The following is an 18,342-nucleotide window of genomic DNA, read 5'->3' as shown; positions in this document are numbered from 1 at the left end:
GCTCAAGCCTGTAATCTCAGCACGTTGGGAGGCTAAGGTGGGCGGAGCACGAGGTCAGGAGTTCGAGACCAGCTTGACCAACATAGTGAAACCCTGTCTCTACTAAAAATACAAAGAAAATTAGCCAGGCGTGGTGGCGGGCTCCTGTAATCCCAGATACTCGGGAGGCTGAGACAGGAGAATCGCTTGAACCCAGGAGGCGGAGTTTGCAGTGGGCCGAGATCGCGCCATTGCACTCCAGCCTGCGCGACAAAGCGAGACTTCGTCTCAAAAAAAAACAGCAACATCATCAAAAGAAACTTACAATGGGCAAAAGCATATTATTTCTTACACAATCCAAAACGCAGATTGTCAATACAATTAATTTTGTGATAGATTCAAAGGTTGTTCTGTAATATTTCCATTGCCAGCAACGTTAACTAGAAAATTGCAATTATACATCTTTGGGAACTCTGACATACTGTCAATATTTGGACAAGTCAGGTAAGAACCAAAGGGCTGCTGTGGCAGTACTTGGAAATCAGGCATCTGCCATGTAAGCACCTGATGGGGTGATAGGGAAAATTCTTTGGCCAACTAGTTGCATCTTAGGTCCCCTGGGTTCCAGTAGCTGCTTGTTCTCTTCGCCAGTGTCAAGATGAGTTACCTTTTCCATCGACATGTGGAACTTCTCTGTCTGCCTCTGCATCTTGGAAAAACAGCTCCTGGCCTCTTCTAGGCCACTGCCTGTGCAGTTCCTATCACACAGTACCCCTGTCAAGTAATCCTGTAACTTCCCTGGGCACTCCTTCAGATCCCGCAGCATGACTGAAGGCACCTTTAAAGACACTGAGGCCATTTCATAAAACATTATTGCTTTGGAAATTGTATTTTTATTAAGGCACACTTACTCAGGAAAATGATACAAGCATTGCTAAGAAGAGCCTGATAGATCCAGCATTCATAGGCAGTGATTAAATTCATTAATCAAAGTCACTAATTCCAAAAAAATAAAATGACTAACATTATCATTTTTCATAGCTTTAATATATCTACCTGGCAGCATGTATTCTGTTACTACACAGACTGAATACAACTGACTGAATCTTTAACAGTAGTTTCCAACCTTTGCTGAACAATAAGAACTGGAGTGGCTTAACAAATACCAAAACCTAGGGTGGCTCCAAGGCTTCTAAGATTTGTTTCGGTTTAAGCTCCCCAGGTGATTTTAATGTATGTCCTTAGTTGAGAACCACTACATTCTTGAGTATTTTAACTCCTTTCACTTTAAAATTGTAAAGTTGTTTTGTCAGCTGGCCCATACTCAATCATTATACAATCACTCTTAGGTGATGATTCTTATCACACAAAAGATCTGTTTTAATTTTTTTTTAATTCTTATGGAAAACCACAGGAAGGAGATGATACAGAATACCTCTGGGTCAGCTTTTACAAACGCTGGTCTGTGTGAAGTGTTAAAATGCATGCCATACACACACACACAAAAATGTAGTTAAGTTTGGGATATACTACAAATCACATCCTTCCCCTCTGGAGAGCACATTCATTAATGGCTGAAGTGCCCTGTGGTTTAAAACAAAAGGCATCTGTTAACACATAATCCAGCACTTTCCAAACACCTGAACATGTGTACAACTATTAATACCCAGTAGCATAGTGGTCCAGTTTAGGATATGGCCCCATATATATATAATTTCATCCTTGAACTAGGCTAGATTATCTTTGGTTTGGGTCACCTATAGTTTGGGTCTCTAATAAAACTAACTACATTGAACTCTTCATTCTAAGGGACCTAATAAAAATGTTACTTCCTCAGATCATTCTTGACTAACTAAAATAGCTTTTCTACCCCATTCCTAATCTTTATCTCTTATATCCTGCTTTATTATTATTCACGTCATATATCCCTACCTGATAGCATATGATAAATTCATTTATTGTCTCCTCATGAAAGATTAAGTTCCATGACAACAGAGACTTCTTTCACTGTTGTATCCCCAAAGCCACGGACTGGGTGCTCAGATACTTGCTGAATAAAAGAATGATTGATGGAATCAACCAATCTTAGCCTTATACCATCAACCTACATCAAGAGTCTTATAAATAATGCTCTTATGAAATGCTCTATTGAGCATTTATTAAACTAATTTGTGAAAACATGGTTTGCTTTATCACATAGTGGCCTTTTATGAAGATGCAAAGAGAAGTTTCCCCTGTCTCACTATCAAATATAACTGTTTCTCCTAGATAAAAAAGAATGTTTAAATCAGTCAGGCCACCTATTTTCAATGCCTAAAAGGCTGTGAGACAAACATTTAGCCCAGCTCTATCCAGCAAACAAAAACCTCATGAAGTCGGTCACCAACCTCTGCCTGATTTCATAATATTCCTTTTCCTCTGATTACTCCATCCCCTATACTGTTTTCACTTTTTAAAAAAGTTTTGTTTATATGAAAACTCCCTCAAGAAGGACATACCTTTCCCCAAAGGTTAGTATGTTTAGCTTATGGAAAAAAAGACTAAATGAAATCTAAAGTTTAACTTCCTTTAAGCCCCATTATAAGTGCTGGGCAAACTTAAGCATAGGACAGGAAATCGGATGGCTCCTTTGATCTGCTTTAGATTCTCGCATTACTTATTTCTCAATGAATACTAAAAATGGGTATTTAAAAGCTGATAACGGTATAAGAACATTTATGCTGGGGGCAGTGAGATAAGTTGTAGCCTCATAGATTCCTACAAGCAATAATCACTGATAAGCAAGACATTTTGAGCCCTTAAAAACAGGAACCACTTATGCATTTATCAAAGCCCACAGAACTTACAACACCAAGAGTGAACCCTAACAGTAAACTACAGACTTTGGGTGATAATGATGTGTCAATGTAGGTTCATAATTGTAACAAATGTCCATTCTAGTGCAGGATGTTGATAGTAGGGGAAGCCGTGGCTATGTGGGAGAAGGGGGTACATGGGAACTCTCTGTCTCCTCTGCTCGATTTTGCTATGAACTTAAAACTGCTCTAGAAGCAAAATCTATTAAAAAACAATGACAAAAAAAAGGGACCACATTCTCACCTTAAACACACACATGCTCTTTTATTAACACTAAGATATATCCTATTTTGAGAAAAATACCTTTTCCTTTTACAAAGTTAATATAGGCACTCACTTCAGGAAATAAGCAGGCCAAAAATAGTATCTTGGTGCTTTAACATGAGAAATTGCCAAAGGATACCCACCAGTTAGACTTCAAAGCTTTTTAATAAACATCATCTAGACCTTGTAGCGTACAGAAAACCACATTTAGACATTGCATGCTTTTCAAATAATCGCTTAAATGAAGTAAAAGAGGGCACTTAATGCTTGTTAATTAATATAGAACTGTGCTGTGATTTATAACTAATGTAATTTCAAAAAAACCAGACTCCACTGTTTAGAACTTGATACCCATTAGCAGTAAGAGAACTTAATTGAACCAGACTACCAGTTTCACAGTGATTTTCAGATACAGGAAACTTAACATATCACTGCTTAACTGAGCGGTTCTGAGCCCTGGCTACTCAGTGTCATCACCTAAGGCCAATCGTTTAAAGCTGATGCCTGGGGTCAGACCCCAAAGATTCTGATTGAATGGGGCTAAAGTGGGGTCTGGGCATCAGATGGTTTAAATGCCACCCAGCTGATTCTAATACATAGCCAGATTGCAAACCATATGTATTTTACCCACCTGATTTGCATTTACCAATCTGAAAATAGACAGTTTTTACCTGATTATTCTGTGTCAGTGTTTTGTTATCAATGTATTTTGTGAGTCTCTTAAATAGCTACCAAACTACAACCAGATTACAAAAGGCTTAAAATAGGGACATGAGGCTTTTAGCCACTGAAATCCTTTGATATTCAATCTAGGAAAAAGGTCAATTATTGCGCTTCATGGATTCACTATGTGGGTTTGGGATCTTCAACCATGAATCCTCCTCACTGCCTTATATTTAAAATTTGCCAAGCAATTAAACCCCCAAAAGGTTAAAAAGCCTCAAAAATTAGTAAGAAAAAACACGTCAGAAGAAAAATGTGCAAAAAATATGAACAGACTTTACCAAAGGAATACAAATAGCTAAACGTTTTTCAATTTCACTAGTGATCAAAGAAATGCAAATTAACATCAAAATACCTTTTTTTTTTTTTTTTAATGGAGTCTTGCTGTCACCCAGGCTGGAGTGCAGTGGCATGACCTCGGCTCACTGCAACATCCACCTCCCAGGTTCAAGTGATTCTCCTGCCTCAGCCTCCCGAGTAGCTGGGACTACAGATGTGCGCCATCATGCCCGCCTAATTTTTTTTTTTTTTTTTTTTGTATTTTTAGTAGAGATGGGGTTTCACCATGTTGGCCAGGCTGGTCTCGAACTCCTGACCTCAGGTAATCCATCTGCCTCGGCCTCCCAAAGTGCTAGGATTACAGGCGTGAGACACCACACCAGCAAGATATCATTCTTCTATCAAATCAGCAAGCTTTTAAAAAAAATTAATATTCAATAGCAAGAATACAATGCATGAATACTCAAGCTCCCGGGTGAAATAAACTTATTTTTGTTTTTGTTTGGATTTTTTTGAGACAGAGTCTCGCTCTGTCACCCAGGCTGGAGTGCAGAGGCTCAATCATGGCTCACTACGGCCTCTGCCTCCTGGGCTCAAGCAATCCTCCCACACCAGCCTCCGGAGCAGCTGGGACTACTGGTACATGCTGCTACACCTGGCTAACTTTTGTATTTCTAGTAGCGATGGGGTTTCACCAAGTTCACCAGGCTGGTCTCAAACTCCTGGCCTCAAATGAACCACCTGACTTGGCCTCCCAGAGTGCTGGGATTACAGGCGTGAGCCATCGCACTCAGCTTAATTATTTTTTAAAAGCAGTATGGCAGTATGGCAGTATGTGGTCAAGAGCCTTAAGTGTTCATACCCTTAACTCATAACAGCAAAAACTTAAAAGAGCCCAAAGGACCATTAGGGAAGTTATTTTTATAATTAGCTAAATTATTCAAAATCCATATGTTCTAGGGAGAATATTTAGTGTTCTGGTTAAATGCTCAAAATGCAATATTAAGAGGGAAAGGACGACATACGCAATACCCAGACAAATTTTGTTATATATCATGGAAGACAACATATTCAAATGTTAACAAAAGCAGAATTGTGGGTGATTTTAACTTTCTACTTCACATATTTCTATTTTCAAAAATTTCTACAAAGAATTTGTCACTTAAAAATATTTTTTAAATTTCTAAGCAAGAGTTAACTGATCAAGCATAATAAGTTAATTATCTCTACCAGAGAAAAAAACTATGAGGTAAGATGATAGCTTGTCATGATGCAGCTCACTGCATAAATATGTATGGTGAGTAATGGGTGCTGAGATTTTGTCTTGAAGTGGGGCTGAGCTGGTCTAGCCTGGCTGCATGGATTGAGAATTCAAGTAAACTTAAACAGCTGTCCTCAGTAGCCTCAATGACATTCTCCAAAAGAAATGAGATTTTCAAATGCAAACAAACCAAGACAACTGACTCTTACCTGCCACGAGGGGTATTATTTTTGGAACTTTGGTGTGAATAGGCATTTAACCACAAAGCAGGTCATTAAAGACAAGACAAGATAAAGCTACCCTGTATGGAGGTCCACTCTGCTAAATATTCATGAAAAACAGTTACTGGAAAAACTTTTCCCCACTGACCACGTACACCGATGCACATATGTTAGTATGTTCAGAAAATTAACTTTTTCAAACTGAATGAAGGCTAATGTCCATTGTTTACATTAAAATCAAAATCCCTCCAACTACAGATTTTATAGAGCTAGTCTCAAAACTGCTTTTACAGAGAAACTGACCCCCCATGAAAAGTAATACTCTAATCATAAAACTGCAGAGCATGATCAAAGCACAAAAAGATAATGCATAAAGAAACCACTTGATAATGGCCAGGCGTGGTGGCTCACGCCTGTAATCACAGCACTTGGGAGGCCAAGGCAAGCGGATCACAAGGTCAGGAGATCAAGACCATCCTGGCCAACAGGGTGAAACCCCGTCTCTACTAAAAATACAAAAAAATTAGCTGGGCATGGTGGCACACGCCTGTAGTCACAGCTACTTGGGAGGCTGAGGCAGGAGAATCGCTTGAACCTGGGAGGCGGAGGTTGCAGTGAGCAGAGATCGTGCCACTGCACTCCAGCCTGGTGACAGAGCAAGACTCGGTCTCAAAAAAAAAAAAAAAAGAAATCACTTGATAAAAGCCTTGATACTCAAGATAACCATCACACAGTACTTTTACATGAATTCACTATAAAATATTATAAATTTACTATAAAATGCCCTTTACTCAACTCTAAGTCTGCCAAATGAAAGTACTGCCAGCATTATTTTGATATGATACCTCCAAACAGATTCTTAAAACATCAATATATTTCCAAAAACTTCAAAGAGAGATGATCTAGTGCCGATACTAAGCTGCCTGTCAGTTAACTGCTAACTTTAAAAAATCATCATAAACATCTGTTGCCCAGATATCAAACTCAATTAAAGTATGATCATGCACTACACTGGTCTGCATTATTAATTATTTGCACTCTCTAAAAGAAAATGCATTAACAGTTACAATTATTTGGCATAACATTTAGGATTAAGGTATTAGGATATCCTAACAGGAATTATTTAGGATAATGCCTTCAACTTTTAAGCTGAGCCCAAACAAAGGCTTATAAAGAGCATTTTCTGAATTACTAAATTGGTTGTACCTTAATGAAAGAGTATGGCAATAATCGGTTTTTACTTTTCCACTTGGTTTCCATTCTGTGTAAACAGCTGAATTAACATTCCGACATCCAAGAGATTCTGTTAGGCCCATCCAGCTTAAGTTCACCTGAATGTCCATGTTGTTGAACTCAAGTCAGTTCATAATTTATCCTACCTTTACAATTTAGGCAACTTTTCGACAACTGCTCTTACTATAAGGTTGAGCGTGCCTCCTCTCTTCCCCAAAGTCATAAGGTGACTCAGGAAACTGAAAGATACATCACTGTTACATTAAAAATTCACAATGTCACAATTTTTCAAGAGACAACAATATGGACAATTGAAATGAAATTCCTAATATTTGAACTCTAGGTTGTTCCATTTTTGCTGCTTTGCATAATTCCAGTAAAGATCATTCATACCTGTCTTATGGGAATGGCAGGTATACCATAAGACCTCCCAAAACTGCCAGCACACACACAGGCAGTCACACACAGTGACCCTGTACCTCAATCTACCATTTGATTCTCCAGGATTACCTTAGAAAACTATGTTTATTTTCAAAAGCCACAAAGTTACTAAATGGTGTGAACAATAGAAACCAAACTATAGATTCAAATTAATTTACTTTGGTGTTCAGTTAGTACACAATTCAGAAGAGACAAGAAACAGACACTGGTGTTTTAAGTTTTAAGCAGTGGTCAAGATACTCAATTAGAAAGAAGATTAGGAAAATATGAACAAAGCACATCTAACCTATTTAAGCAAAACAGGGAAAGTGCCTATGAAGACATTTCTCAAGCCACCTTACAATAGGGTTCTGACTTTAAAGAGAATTTTGTTTACCCACCTTCTTCCTTTCCACAAAAAGGCAAAGTATTGGGGTAGTTACATAAAATCCTGTTTAGTAAGTGGAAGTAATTATTGTATTAAGAGTTCCATCAAGGTCTTGATTAAGAGGATATAGGAATGCACAATTTTACAGGTATTAATAAGGTTTTTTTAGAAATATTAATACATGTAAAACTAAAATATATACCTAAAACCTGCCTTAGAACAACCCCAAAGTCTGTTTCTCTCATACATTTAACTGATGAGCTTCATTGAAATCCCCCTCCCGGTAGTTTTATTACAAGGAACAATAGCAAAGGAATCCAATAGAGATATTAAAACAGTAAAAAGCATTTCTAAAGATCGTTTGAGACTCATATTTATATTATATGAACGAGACTTATTATCAGAACTTGAACACCTATAAAGTGCTTTAAAACCAATCATTCTTGTTACTGAATTTATATAAGTTTGGGAAGCTATAGATTCCATTAACCAATATGATTTCTCTTGAAATATTCTTTGTATATCAGCAATATGCTGTCTTCACATGTAGAAACAGAAAGCTTTCAGAAAACAAGGGAGAGAAAAAACATAGTCACCCATAAAACTTTAGAAAACCCAAACTTGCCCCTCTTCAATGTGGCAATAAACAATACTGCCATGACCTACTCAATGCCATACAGTTTACAAAATGTTCCTGATCATATTGTAAGGATCTCTTGGATAATAAGAATTCACTACTTAAGAACCATTCAGATACATCTTTTTTCCACTATGAAATCTCAAGACTGCCTTTGTATTATAGTACACAGTACCAGATGCAATAAGAATGGGGAAAGCAGATTTACCAAATATGTAATAAATTACAGACCCTTATACCAATGAGAGCTAGAACAAGCGGATTTCTAACAAACTTTTTTAAAACTTGGGGAACTAATGGGAAATTTTTCAGAAAGACATTCTTTTCAACGTGAGGATAGAAAGATTTGTAACAAGGATAACTAGCTTCTCATGCATTGAATATGGGGGAAAACATATAAAACTACTGTTTTTGGAGGAAAAATTAGAAAACTTTAACAAAAGATAGAATGTGTTATTTCAGACACTGTAAGCTCAAGTGCAGTGGCTATATAATAAAGCAAGGTGCCTATTCCCGAGGAGAATGTACTCAGTAATGATGCCGAACAGTGAGTATCAAATCTAAGCAGTACCAAAAATGCAATGATTGGGAGTTCAGGTAATGTGTTACAGACAGACTTATGAGAAATTCCATTACTTAAAAATAATCTTGTCCCTATCATTAACCATTTAATTTTTTTTTCCTGATGTGCTAAAGTGCACTGGAAACCTCAGAACAGGTTTTATAAATTGGCCATGTCTTGTTAATAGACTGCAGTCTTCAAATTTACACAGAGCTGCAGGTCTCCTGGATTTTTTCAAGTGTCACTCATCTAACTAAACCTGATAGCTGAGAAGTGCCATCAGGTACTTTACAGTCAGTTTAAAAAACATCCTCTACCTGGTATCTCTGCAGTGATTGTCTTGCTGCTCCCTGAAACCTCTTCATCATCATCTGATGAGCTCGTGCTTGAGTCACAAGTCAGGTCACTATCACTGGTACTACTGTCCTGCAGCAGGTTATATTTCTTCCTTGCAGCAGCCTCCCGTTTCTGCCTCAGTAGCCTGATCCTCTCCTTGTGCTTTTGGCTCCGATGACCTTTAACCTTGGCGACTCGGCCATTCTGTTTATCACTGGATTGCCGGTTTTTCTTGGCAGCCATAGTGGAAGTTTCACTTTCAGATCGGGACCGCCTAGACTTGCGCCCAACTGTGGCACCAGACACTCCTGAAGGGTCTCCTTCTACCGCCGTTTCTGCCTGAGAGGGTTCATTCTCTTCTGCGGAAGACAATGTATCTGAATCAGCCAGGTGACCACTAGAGGAAGGGGAAAGCATGCAGTGATTAGAGGAGTCACTCTCATAAACTCGGCCAGTTGTAGGCTTGTCACTCTCTGTGGATGCTAACTGAGACTCAGAAGAGTCCCTTCTCAGTTCCATCAACAAGCAGGGCATTGAAGAAATAACTGTAGAATCCGCTACACCATCCTTCTGAACTTGAGATTCCAGTTCTACAGATCCATCTTCCTCCTTGGCTGTCTCTTGTTCAGATGCTTTTGGTGGGGCTTCGGACTCAATGAGTTCTTCAACTTTTCCCACTGCCTCCTCCATCTTCATTTCAGAATTTCAAGTTAATTCATGGAGTAGAGTCTAGGAAATGATATCAAAGATGCAACAGGAAAGCAACCTGTACAAAAACACACAAAGTCAATAAACAGAATGCCAGATTATTTAGTCAACACAACATGCCTACCTTTCTAAGTGGGTGGGGCAAAACTTACTATTACACAGGTCTTTAAAATATATATATATTATTATCTGCTTGTTTGATCAACAGTCAAATTCAAAGGACTTAATACGGTCAAAATCTAAGCATACTGAGCTACTAAAAATGCCATAATATTAATCCTCTAACTTGCAAGGCCAACATGTAATGAACATTTTCAAGTTTACAATTTTATTTAAAGTGTTCTACAAAGAAATCTTCAAAACTCTGATATAATTAATATGCATTCATTGATTTTGATATAAATGAAAAAGAATGCTTTAAAACTAGTCTAGAAATGCATTACCTGGAATGACTACTTTTACATTCAAATCCAAAAAGAAAGGAGGTGGGAGGAGGGGAGTTACAATAGAGAAACATCTAATGTTTTTGTTTGTTTGTTTGTTTGTTTGTTTTTGAGACAGGGTCTTACTCTGCCACCCAGGCTGGAGCGCAATGGTGCAATCTCAGTTCACTACAACCTCCGTTGCCCTGGCTCAAGCAGTTCTCTTGCCTCAGCCTTCCAAATGGCTGGGACTACAGGCGCACACCATCGCACCCAGCTAATTTTTGTATTTTTTGTAGAGACAGGATTTCACCATGTTGCCCAGGCTGGTCTCGAACTCCTGAGCTCAAGTGATCCACCCACTGTGGCCTCCCAAACTGCTGGGATTACAGGAGTAAGCCACCGTGCCTGGCCCCTACACTTATGTTTAAAAAAACAAAAACACAAACACACTCCAACTACATGCATTTGGCAAATGAGCAACCAAATACTATGCATCCAACTTGTCTGCAGTCCCCTCAATAGGAGTTGCTCTAGTGAAGCATTAAGATGAAAGGCCAGAATTTGATGCTTCCTCAATCCTACCTAGCTCCCACATACCTCATCATGCTGAATTTGAGTCTAGTGTTTAAATAGATGTTTTACCCACAATGGTCACTAAATACAGAACCCAGAAAGCCTAGTATATTCTATGAATGAATAAAGGGATTTAAGAGAAAATACTCTACACCCATTGTACACTTTGTATGCTAAATTTAGAACCTAACACTCTACCACCACTGTGAGTGATACAACTCCAATTAACCATACAGGTACAGGACATAATATTTAACCTCAAAAGCTTATGACCTATACAGTTAAGTCCTTACTTAACATTGTCAACAGGTTCTTGGAAACTGAGACTTTAAGTGAAATGACATTTAACAAAACCAATTTTTCTCATTAACCTTATAACTAAAGGACATCATTCAAAGACCAGCAGTATCTTGTTCCATCTAAAGTCGCAGTTTCCAAGAACCTATTGAAAATCTGGTGGTTTTTAAAGAGGATGCTAAATATGGAAAACAAGTAAATACCTTGCCCTGTATGTGTTACATTACAGAAAGCAACTATCATGTCCATAGGTCACAGACACACATAACCATTATTCTATACGGTATGCTAGGTGCAATATGGCATCTCCATCATCTCACTCCATCAAGTTACCTAGATAGTTCAATCTATAGCAGACAAAAACTAGGAAATATTTGAAAAATCCTTTAAAACAGATCTAACATGCCAAGCCCACTTTTTGCTTAATACAAACATAAATATTCTATATGCCTGTTGTTTTTCACAGCCCTGTTCTCAGCTGTTGATAAAACAGGCATTCTGATTAAGTTTCCTTAACACATTCATGGAAACCAGAACATTCATGGCCACTGAAACATCTGTTAATTTAAAACAATCCTAGGCCAGTAGTGGTGGCTCACACCTGTTATCCCAGCACTTTAGGAGGCAGAGGCAAGTGGATCACCTGAGGTTGGAAGTTCGAGACCAGTCTGGCCAACATGGTGAAACCCCGTTTCTACTAAAAATACAAAAATTGGCCAGGCATGCTGGCGAGCGCCTGTAGTCCCAGCTACTCGGGAGGCTGAGGCAAAAGAACTGCTTGAACCTGGGAGGCGGAGGTTGCAGTGAGCCAAGATCACGCCACTGCGTTCCAGCCTGGGTGACAGAGCAAGACTCCATCTCAAAAAAATAAATAAAATAAATAAAAAATAAATAAAACAATCTTGTGTGTAGCCTACTTCACAAGCATATTTGTATCAATTATAATACTAATGTTGGAGGCTAAGTGAAAATCAGCATAAATATTTTTTCTGACACCATTACAAAAAAATGTAACACCTCTGAAAGCCAACAGAGGGAGTAACAGTTAAACCAACGGAGACCGTTATAAATAAAGCATGCTGTCAATACAAACACGAAATAAAATATTCACAGATACAAAATACCCCCAGGTATGAGGAATAAACCCAAGTTCTTTTTTTTAAGCCAGTCAAATTTAGCAGTGGGGGGGACCAAGATTTTCTAACTGAATAAAAATGAGAGTTAATTCTATTATGGAGATTCAAATTGTATATTCTGGAATAATGATTCTTCTTAAGGCTGGGCACGGTGGCTCACATTTGTATTCCCAGCACTTTGGGAGGCCGAGGCGGGTGGATCACGAGATCAGGAGTTCAAGACCAGCCTGGCCGAGATGGTCAAACCCCATCTCTACTAAAAATACAAAAATTAGCCAGGCGTGGTGGCAGACACCTGTAATCTCAGCTACTTAGGAGGCTGAAGCAGGAGAATCACTTGAACCCGGGAGGCAGAGCTTGCAGTGAGCCGAGGTCCCGCCACTGCACTCCAGCCTGGGCGACAGAGTGAGACTTAGTCTCCAAAAAAAAAAAAAAAAAAAAAAAAATTCTTCTTAAAGCTAAAATATCTGAGAAAATATACTCAGATGGAATTAATGTCAGCTATATAGGACAAGCATCAAAAGTCTCAATTTGTGAAAGAAGGCAGCACTGGATATTTTCAAAGTACATAATACAGCATCAGACTAAAAAGTAAATTTGTTAAAATGACCATACAACGCTTGTTTCTTCAAGAAATAAGTTGTGTGGATAACACAGGTAAATCTAGATTGTTTTTCCCTGTTAAAAAAAAAAATGACAATATGGCACATCATTCAATTTAATGATTATCTTTCAAGTTCCTTAAATTTGAGTGTTAACTGAGATTTAATTTATACTACCTAAATTAGTAACCAGTATTGCAGTCAAAACCACTTAAATATGCTCAAATCAATCACAAAAGACTAGTATTGACCACAAACAGGACAAAAGTTAGCTCATCATGGTATGTTCATACAATGTGGCCATTAAAAAAATGAGAAAGCACTTTATATAGAGAGGTAAGAAACAGTTCTCACGCAATTTTAATGAAAAAAGATACATTATAGCATTTATGTAAATAAATAACAAAACTATATTTACATGAGTTTATCTGTAGATGCATAGACTCTGGAAAGATACTTAAGAAAATAGTAATACCAGTTGAGAAGGAAAGCAGGTGAATAAGGGAACAGGAGAAGACAGTGCGGTATGCAGTTTTGTATCTCTTGAATTTGTAACGTATACAAACATTATCTATTCAAAAATCCGCTCTGACATAAAAGTATTCTGAAGAAAAAGAAGTTGTGCTTTTTTGGGGCCATAACACTAGACTACTCTTTGGGTCAAGTTTAGTCAATAAATTCTACTATGCTTTCTTCCTATAGTGGAATTTTGCTATAATTAATTAAATACAGGAGAAAAAAGTCACAGAAAGTGAAAACATAAGCTCTGACTAAACTCCCTTCAGTGGAATAAAAACGAAGTGCCCTAACCACAGGGGGAAATGGTGTCATACATAAAGATTAATCTTTCCACACAACCAGATTAATTTACTGCATATATTGTTTTTGGTCAAGGGGAAAAAAATAGGTTTCTCTGGTAGGAACAGTCAAGTAGCTAGCAGTATAAAATGATATAATTGTCAAATAGTAATTGCATCACATAAATGGCATAAAAGGCTATCAACCCTCTGGGTTAATGCTGACAGTAAATTTATGTTCAGTGAAGTAATAAATACACAACATTTTTCCTATTAGAACAGCACTTTCCCCCATGCTGTTCTTCCCTCCAATCTAAACGCAACCTCCTCTACATGAGTACTAGAGCTCATCCCCCTCTCATTTCCCTAATATCTTACATTATTGATTATTCCTTGGCTCTCGTCCACCTGCCACACCCAACTGGACCATTCATTCATTTTTGAAATCCTCCTTTGACCTGTCACCTTCAATCTCACATCTCCCTCTCCAGGTATCATGCTCGTCTTTCACAGTCAATCTTATTGTGAGAGCTGTATAAGCTTCTATTTCCTTAACTCTCACACTCCCTTCTGCAACCCAACGCAACCTGACATCTCCTTCTATCAAACCAGTGGAACAAGCCTAGGCAACATGGCAAGACCCCATCTCTACAAAAAATTTAAAATTTAGCTGAGCATGGTGGCACATGCTGTGGTTCCAGCTACTGGGGAGGCTCAGCAAGGAGAATGCCTTGAGCCCAGGGGGTCAGGGCTGTCATGAGCCGTGTTTGCAACAGTACGTTCCAGGCTGCGTAACAGAGCAAGACCCTGTCTCAAAAAATAAAAACAAAAGCAAAAAAACCAGTGGAACATTTATTACCGGGGTCACTAATGACCTCACTATCTCTAAATCCAACATATTCTGGCCCTAATTTTACTTAATATTTAAGCAACATTTTATGCCTGACGACTCTCTCTGCTCTTTAAACCAATTAATGCCTTTCTTTGGCTTCAAGGTTTCTCTATTCTTCTGGCTAGTCCTTCCCAATCTACTTTGTAGGCTTAACTTCCTCTACCAAATCTCAGGATTTAATCCTAGGTCTAGGTCCTTTTCCCATCCACCAACGTCAGTTCTTTTTTTTTTTTTTTTTTTAAAGACAGGGTCTCACTCTGTCGCCCAGGCTAGAATGCAGGGGCGTCATCCTGGCTCACTGTAACCTCTGCCTCCTTGGCTCAAGTGATCCTCCCGCCTCAGCCCCCTCAAGTAGCTGAGACTACAGGTGCAAGCCACCATGCCTGGCTAATTTTTGTATTTTTTGTAGAGACGGGGTATCACCATGTTGCCCAGGCTGGTTACACACTCCTGAGTTCAAGTGATCGACCCACCTTGGCCTCCCAAAGTGCTAGGATTACAGGTGTGAGCCACAATGCCTGGCCCAAAGTGAGCTCTTCTAAACCCACATTTTCCAATACCATCCCTAGACTAGTAATTTTATTTCTCCAACTCAGATCTCTGAGCTCTATACCAGTCCACCCAAATACCCAGTTGACATCTGTATTTAGATTTTGGAAAGGTACCACAATCACATCATATTCAAATCCAGATCATCTCTGATCTACCCCACTCTGCTCCTTCTCTGGCTTTCTCTAGCTCAGTAAATAGTACTACTATTGCTATTATCTCAGTTGCTCATGTCAAAAGCCTGAGTTATCTTTGACAATGCCTTCTTCTTTACTCACTGCATCCCATCATTCACCACGTCCATCATTCACTAACTCCTATCAATCCCACCTCTTTAATAGTTTTCTAGTCTGTCCACTATTCTCCATATCCGCTGTCACCACTCTAGACACAACCTCCATCATTTATTTTCAATAGTACTGACTATCATCACCTGTCTCTTCAAACTCAGTCTTTCTCCTATGCACCAACCTGTTCTCTACACAGCAGGCAGAACAATATTTCTACAAGGTAAATATGTTCTCTTTATGAGAGAAAGTATTTTTTTTTAAGTCCTAGAAGGTAGGGTAGAGGAGGATGGGTAAAGGCAAGTTGAGATTTAGCCGATGTTTTTCTCTCCCTTTAAAAGAGGATTAAATATTGCTTTTTGATCAGTGGTGAATGTGGAGGAAAACAGATTATATGCAATAATCTGAAAAAACAGTTTGTTGGCCAGGCACGGTGGCTCACGCCTGTAATCCCAGCACTTTGGGAGGCCGAGGCAGGCGGATCACGAGGTCAGGGGTTCAAGACCACCCTGGCCAACATAGTGAAACCCCATCTCTACTAAAAATACAAAAATTAGCCGGGTGTGGTGGCGGACGCCTGTAGTCCAAGCTACTCGGGAGGCTGAGGCGGAAGAATCACTTGAACCCGGGAGGCAGAGGTTGTAGTGAGCCAAGACCACACCACTGCACTCCAGCCTGAGTGACAGAGCAAGACTCCAACTTTAAAAAACAAAACAAAACAAAAAACAGGTTGTTAATTATGGACAATGAAAATGAATTCACTTTTTAGCCCTTGTACTCTTTAAGAAACTAAGATGACAAAAGATGTGTACAGCTCAAAGAGTTAAACCATGGAAGTATACAGTGCTCAAACAGGAGACAGGAACTATAAAGTATAAAGCTGAATGAGGCTACTTGTGAAAATCTGGAAGAGAAAAGTTGAGGAAGTTCGTATCAGACCTCCTTCTTGGTCAGCAAAGCTTAATACAAAGTGAAAAGAAGGCAGGCTTGGGGGTTTGTAAAAAAAAAAAAAAAGTGGAGAAGTATTATAACATCTGCTACAGAGAATCTGACAGAGATTAAAACTGCTGAGTACAATAATTCATATAGTCAGAACAATTCACAATGCTCAATTTCCAAACTATGGGATTAACACAAACTTAAGAGGGAAAATGTGATTGCTTTCCCCTGCTCAAAACCCCTGCCCAACTTTCTAGTTTTCATCTTGGACCACTCACACCCTAGCTCCCTCCAACTACCAAGAATGTCACATAAAAAGAGTTTTTTCCAGATCTCTGGCCTTTCACAGTCATTTTCATTTTGTACCTATCCTCTTGCTGGCTACCCTTCAGAAATTAGAATAACCCTTTGGTAAATGATACAGGCTAATATTTTTAGCCTTTGGTAAAATTACATACTAATATTACCCCTATGAAATGCATATTACCCACATTATCCTCCTTCACAGTACTTTGCACAATTTAATTAAGTAACTATATACTATAACTGTCTGATGTCCATTCCACATACATAAGGACACATAAAAGATTTAAGAACAGAGCCGGGCATGGTGGCTCACGCCTGTAATCCCAGCATCTGGGAGGCCAGGGTGGATGGATCACAAGGTCAAGAGATCGAAACCATCCTGGCCAACATGGTGAAACCCCGTCTCTACTAAAAACATAAAAATTAGCTGGGCATGGTGGCACATGCCTGTAATCCCAGCTACTCGGGGGGCTGAGGCAGGAGAACTGCTTGAACCTGGGAGGCAGAGACTGCAGTGAGCCGAGATCACGCCATTGCACTCTAGCCTGGTGACAGAGCGAGACTTCATCTCAAAAAAAAAAAAAAAAAAAAAAAGATTTAAGAACAGAAAATCACATAATCAACTACCATCCCAGCTGATTTATCTCTATCTGTAATACGCAAAACAGACCTTAACACAAAAAATATTATCAAGAAAAAAGGCATCATTCTAATTTTGCATGGACTAATGATAAACATTATAAGAATCTGTGTATGTTTTCCCTGGACTGCAAATTTCTTAAAGCATAAAGCAAGGTCATTAGTTAAGGTGAGGATGACTGAGTTGTACTGAAGTTTATCAGAGGACTAGGTGTAAAACAGTACTAGGAAAGTGAAAGAACCAGGGAAGTACAATATAGTATAATACAATTTCCAGGCAATAGTAAGGGCCCACTCTAAGGATTGTAGCCATGAACTTAAAGACTGGTATATAGGTATATGTTTTTCTCCTTTCAAGTTCAGCTGCATAAATACAAGTGCAGAGAAGGTAAAAGTTGGATTTAACCAGAATTTTAGTTTTGCCCAACAAGTAGAACGAAGCAAGAAAGAAGCAAGAGTGTATGCAAGGAAATCATTCTAATGATCACATCAAGAAAGTACAGAGCACTAAAAATGGGGTAGGCCAATGGAATGGACATCCCAACAGAGCCAAAGAATGTTGAAATCAGGGTACTGTAAAGAATGAGCTAGAAAGATAGAATCCAAGAGTGCTGTGAATGAAACAGATTATGGAAGGGTTGCAGTTATTGATAACTGACAGGATCTAAAACAATGCTACTGAAAGTGTTGTCTGTAAATCAATGTATACCTGCAGTGAAAGAAGTATAGAAGGCCAGGCGCCGTGGCTCACGCCTGTAATCCCAGCACTTTGGGACACCAAGGCAGGTGGATCACGAAGTCAGGAGTTCAAGACCAGCCTAGCCAACATGGTAAAACCCTGTCTCTACTGAAAATACAAAAATTAGCCGGGCACTGTGGCATGCGCCTGTAATCCCAGCTACTCGGGAGGCTGAGACGGGAGAATGGCTTGAACCCGGAAGGCAGAAGTTGCAGTGAGCCGAGACCACACCACTGCACTCCAGCCTGGGTGACACAGCTAGACTCCGTCTCAAAAAAAAAAAAAAAAAAAAGT

At 39.0% G+C, this 18,342-nt stretch overlaps 1 protein-coding gene across 6 annotated transcripts in view; it reads right to left on the bottom strand.

The window, feature by feature from the left end:
• The window catches only part of ARK2N (arkadia (RNF111) N-terminal like PKA signaling regulator 2N), a 94,026-nt gene that overhangs the window by 41,407 nt on the left and 34,277 nt on the right, over positions 1-18,342 (bottom strand). For all 6 annotated transcript variants that reach the window (XM_001145465.8, XM_063795622.1, XM_009433934.5 and 3 more), the window contains one exon: positions 9,141-9,925. In XM_001145465.8, coding sequence (XP_001145465.1) covers positions 9,141-9,855 — 715 coding nt within the window. In that variant the 5' untranslated portion in view covers positions 9,856-9,925. The remainder of the gene's footprint in view (positions 1-9,140; positions 9,926-18,342) is intronic.

The sequence above is a fragment of the Pan troglodytes genome, chromosome 17, assembly GCF_028858775.2.
Source record: "Pan troglodytes isolate AG18354 chromosome 17, NHGRI_mPanTro3-v2.0_pri, whole genome shotgun sequence".
NCBI lineage: Eukaryota > Metazoa > Chordata > Mammalia > Primates > Hominidae > Pan > Pan troglodytes.
The sequence above is the reverse complement of the archived record's forward strand: the minus strand, read 5'-3'. Positions and strand labels throughout refer to the sequence as shown.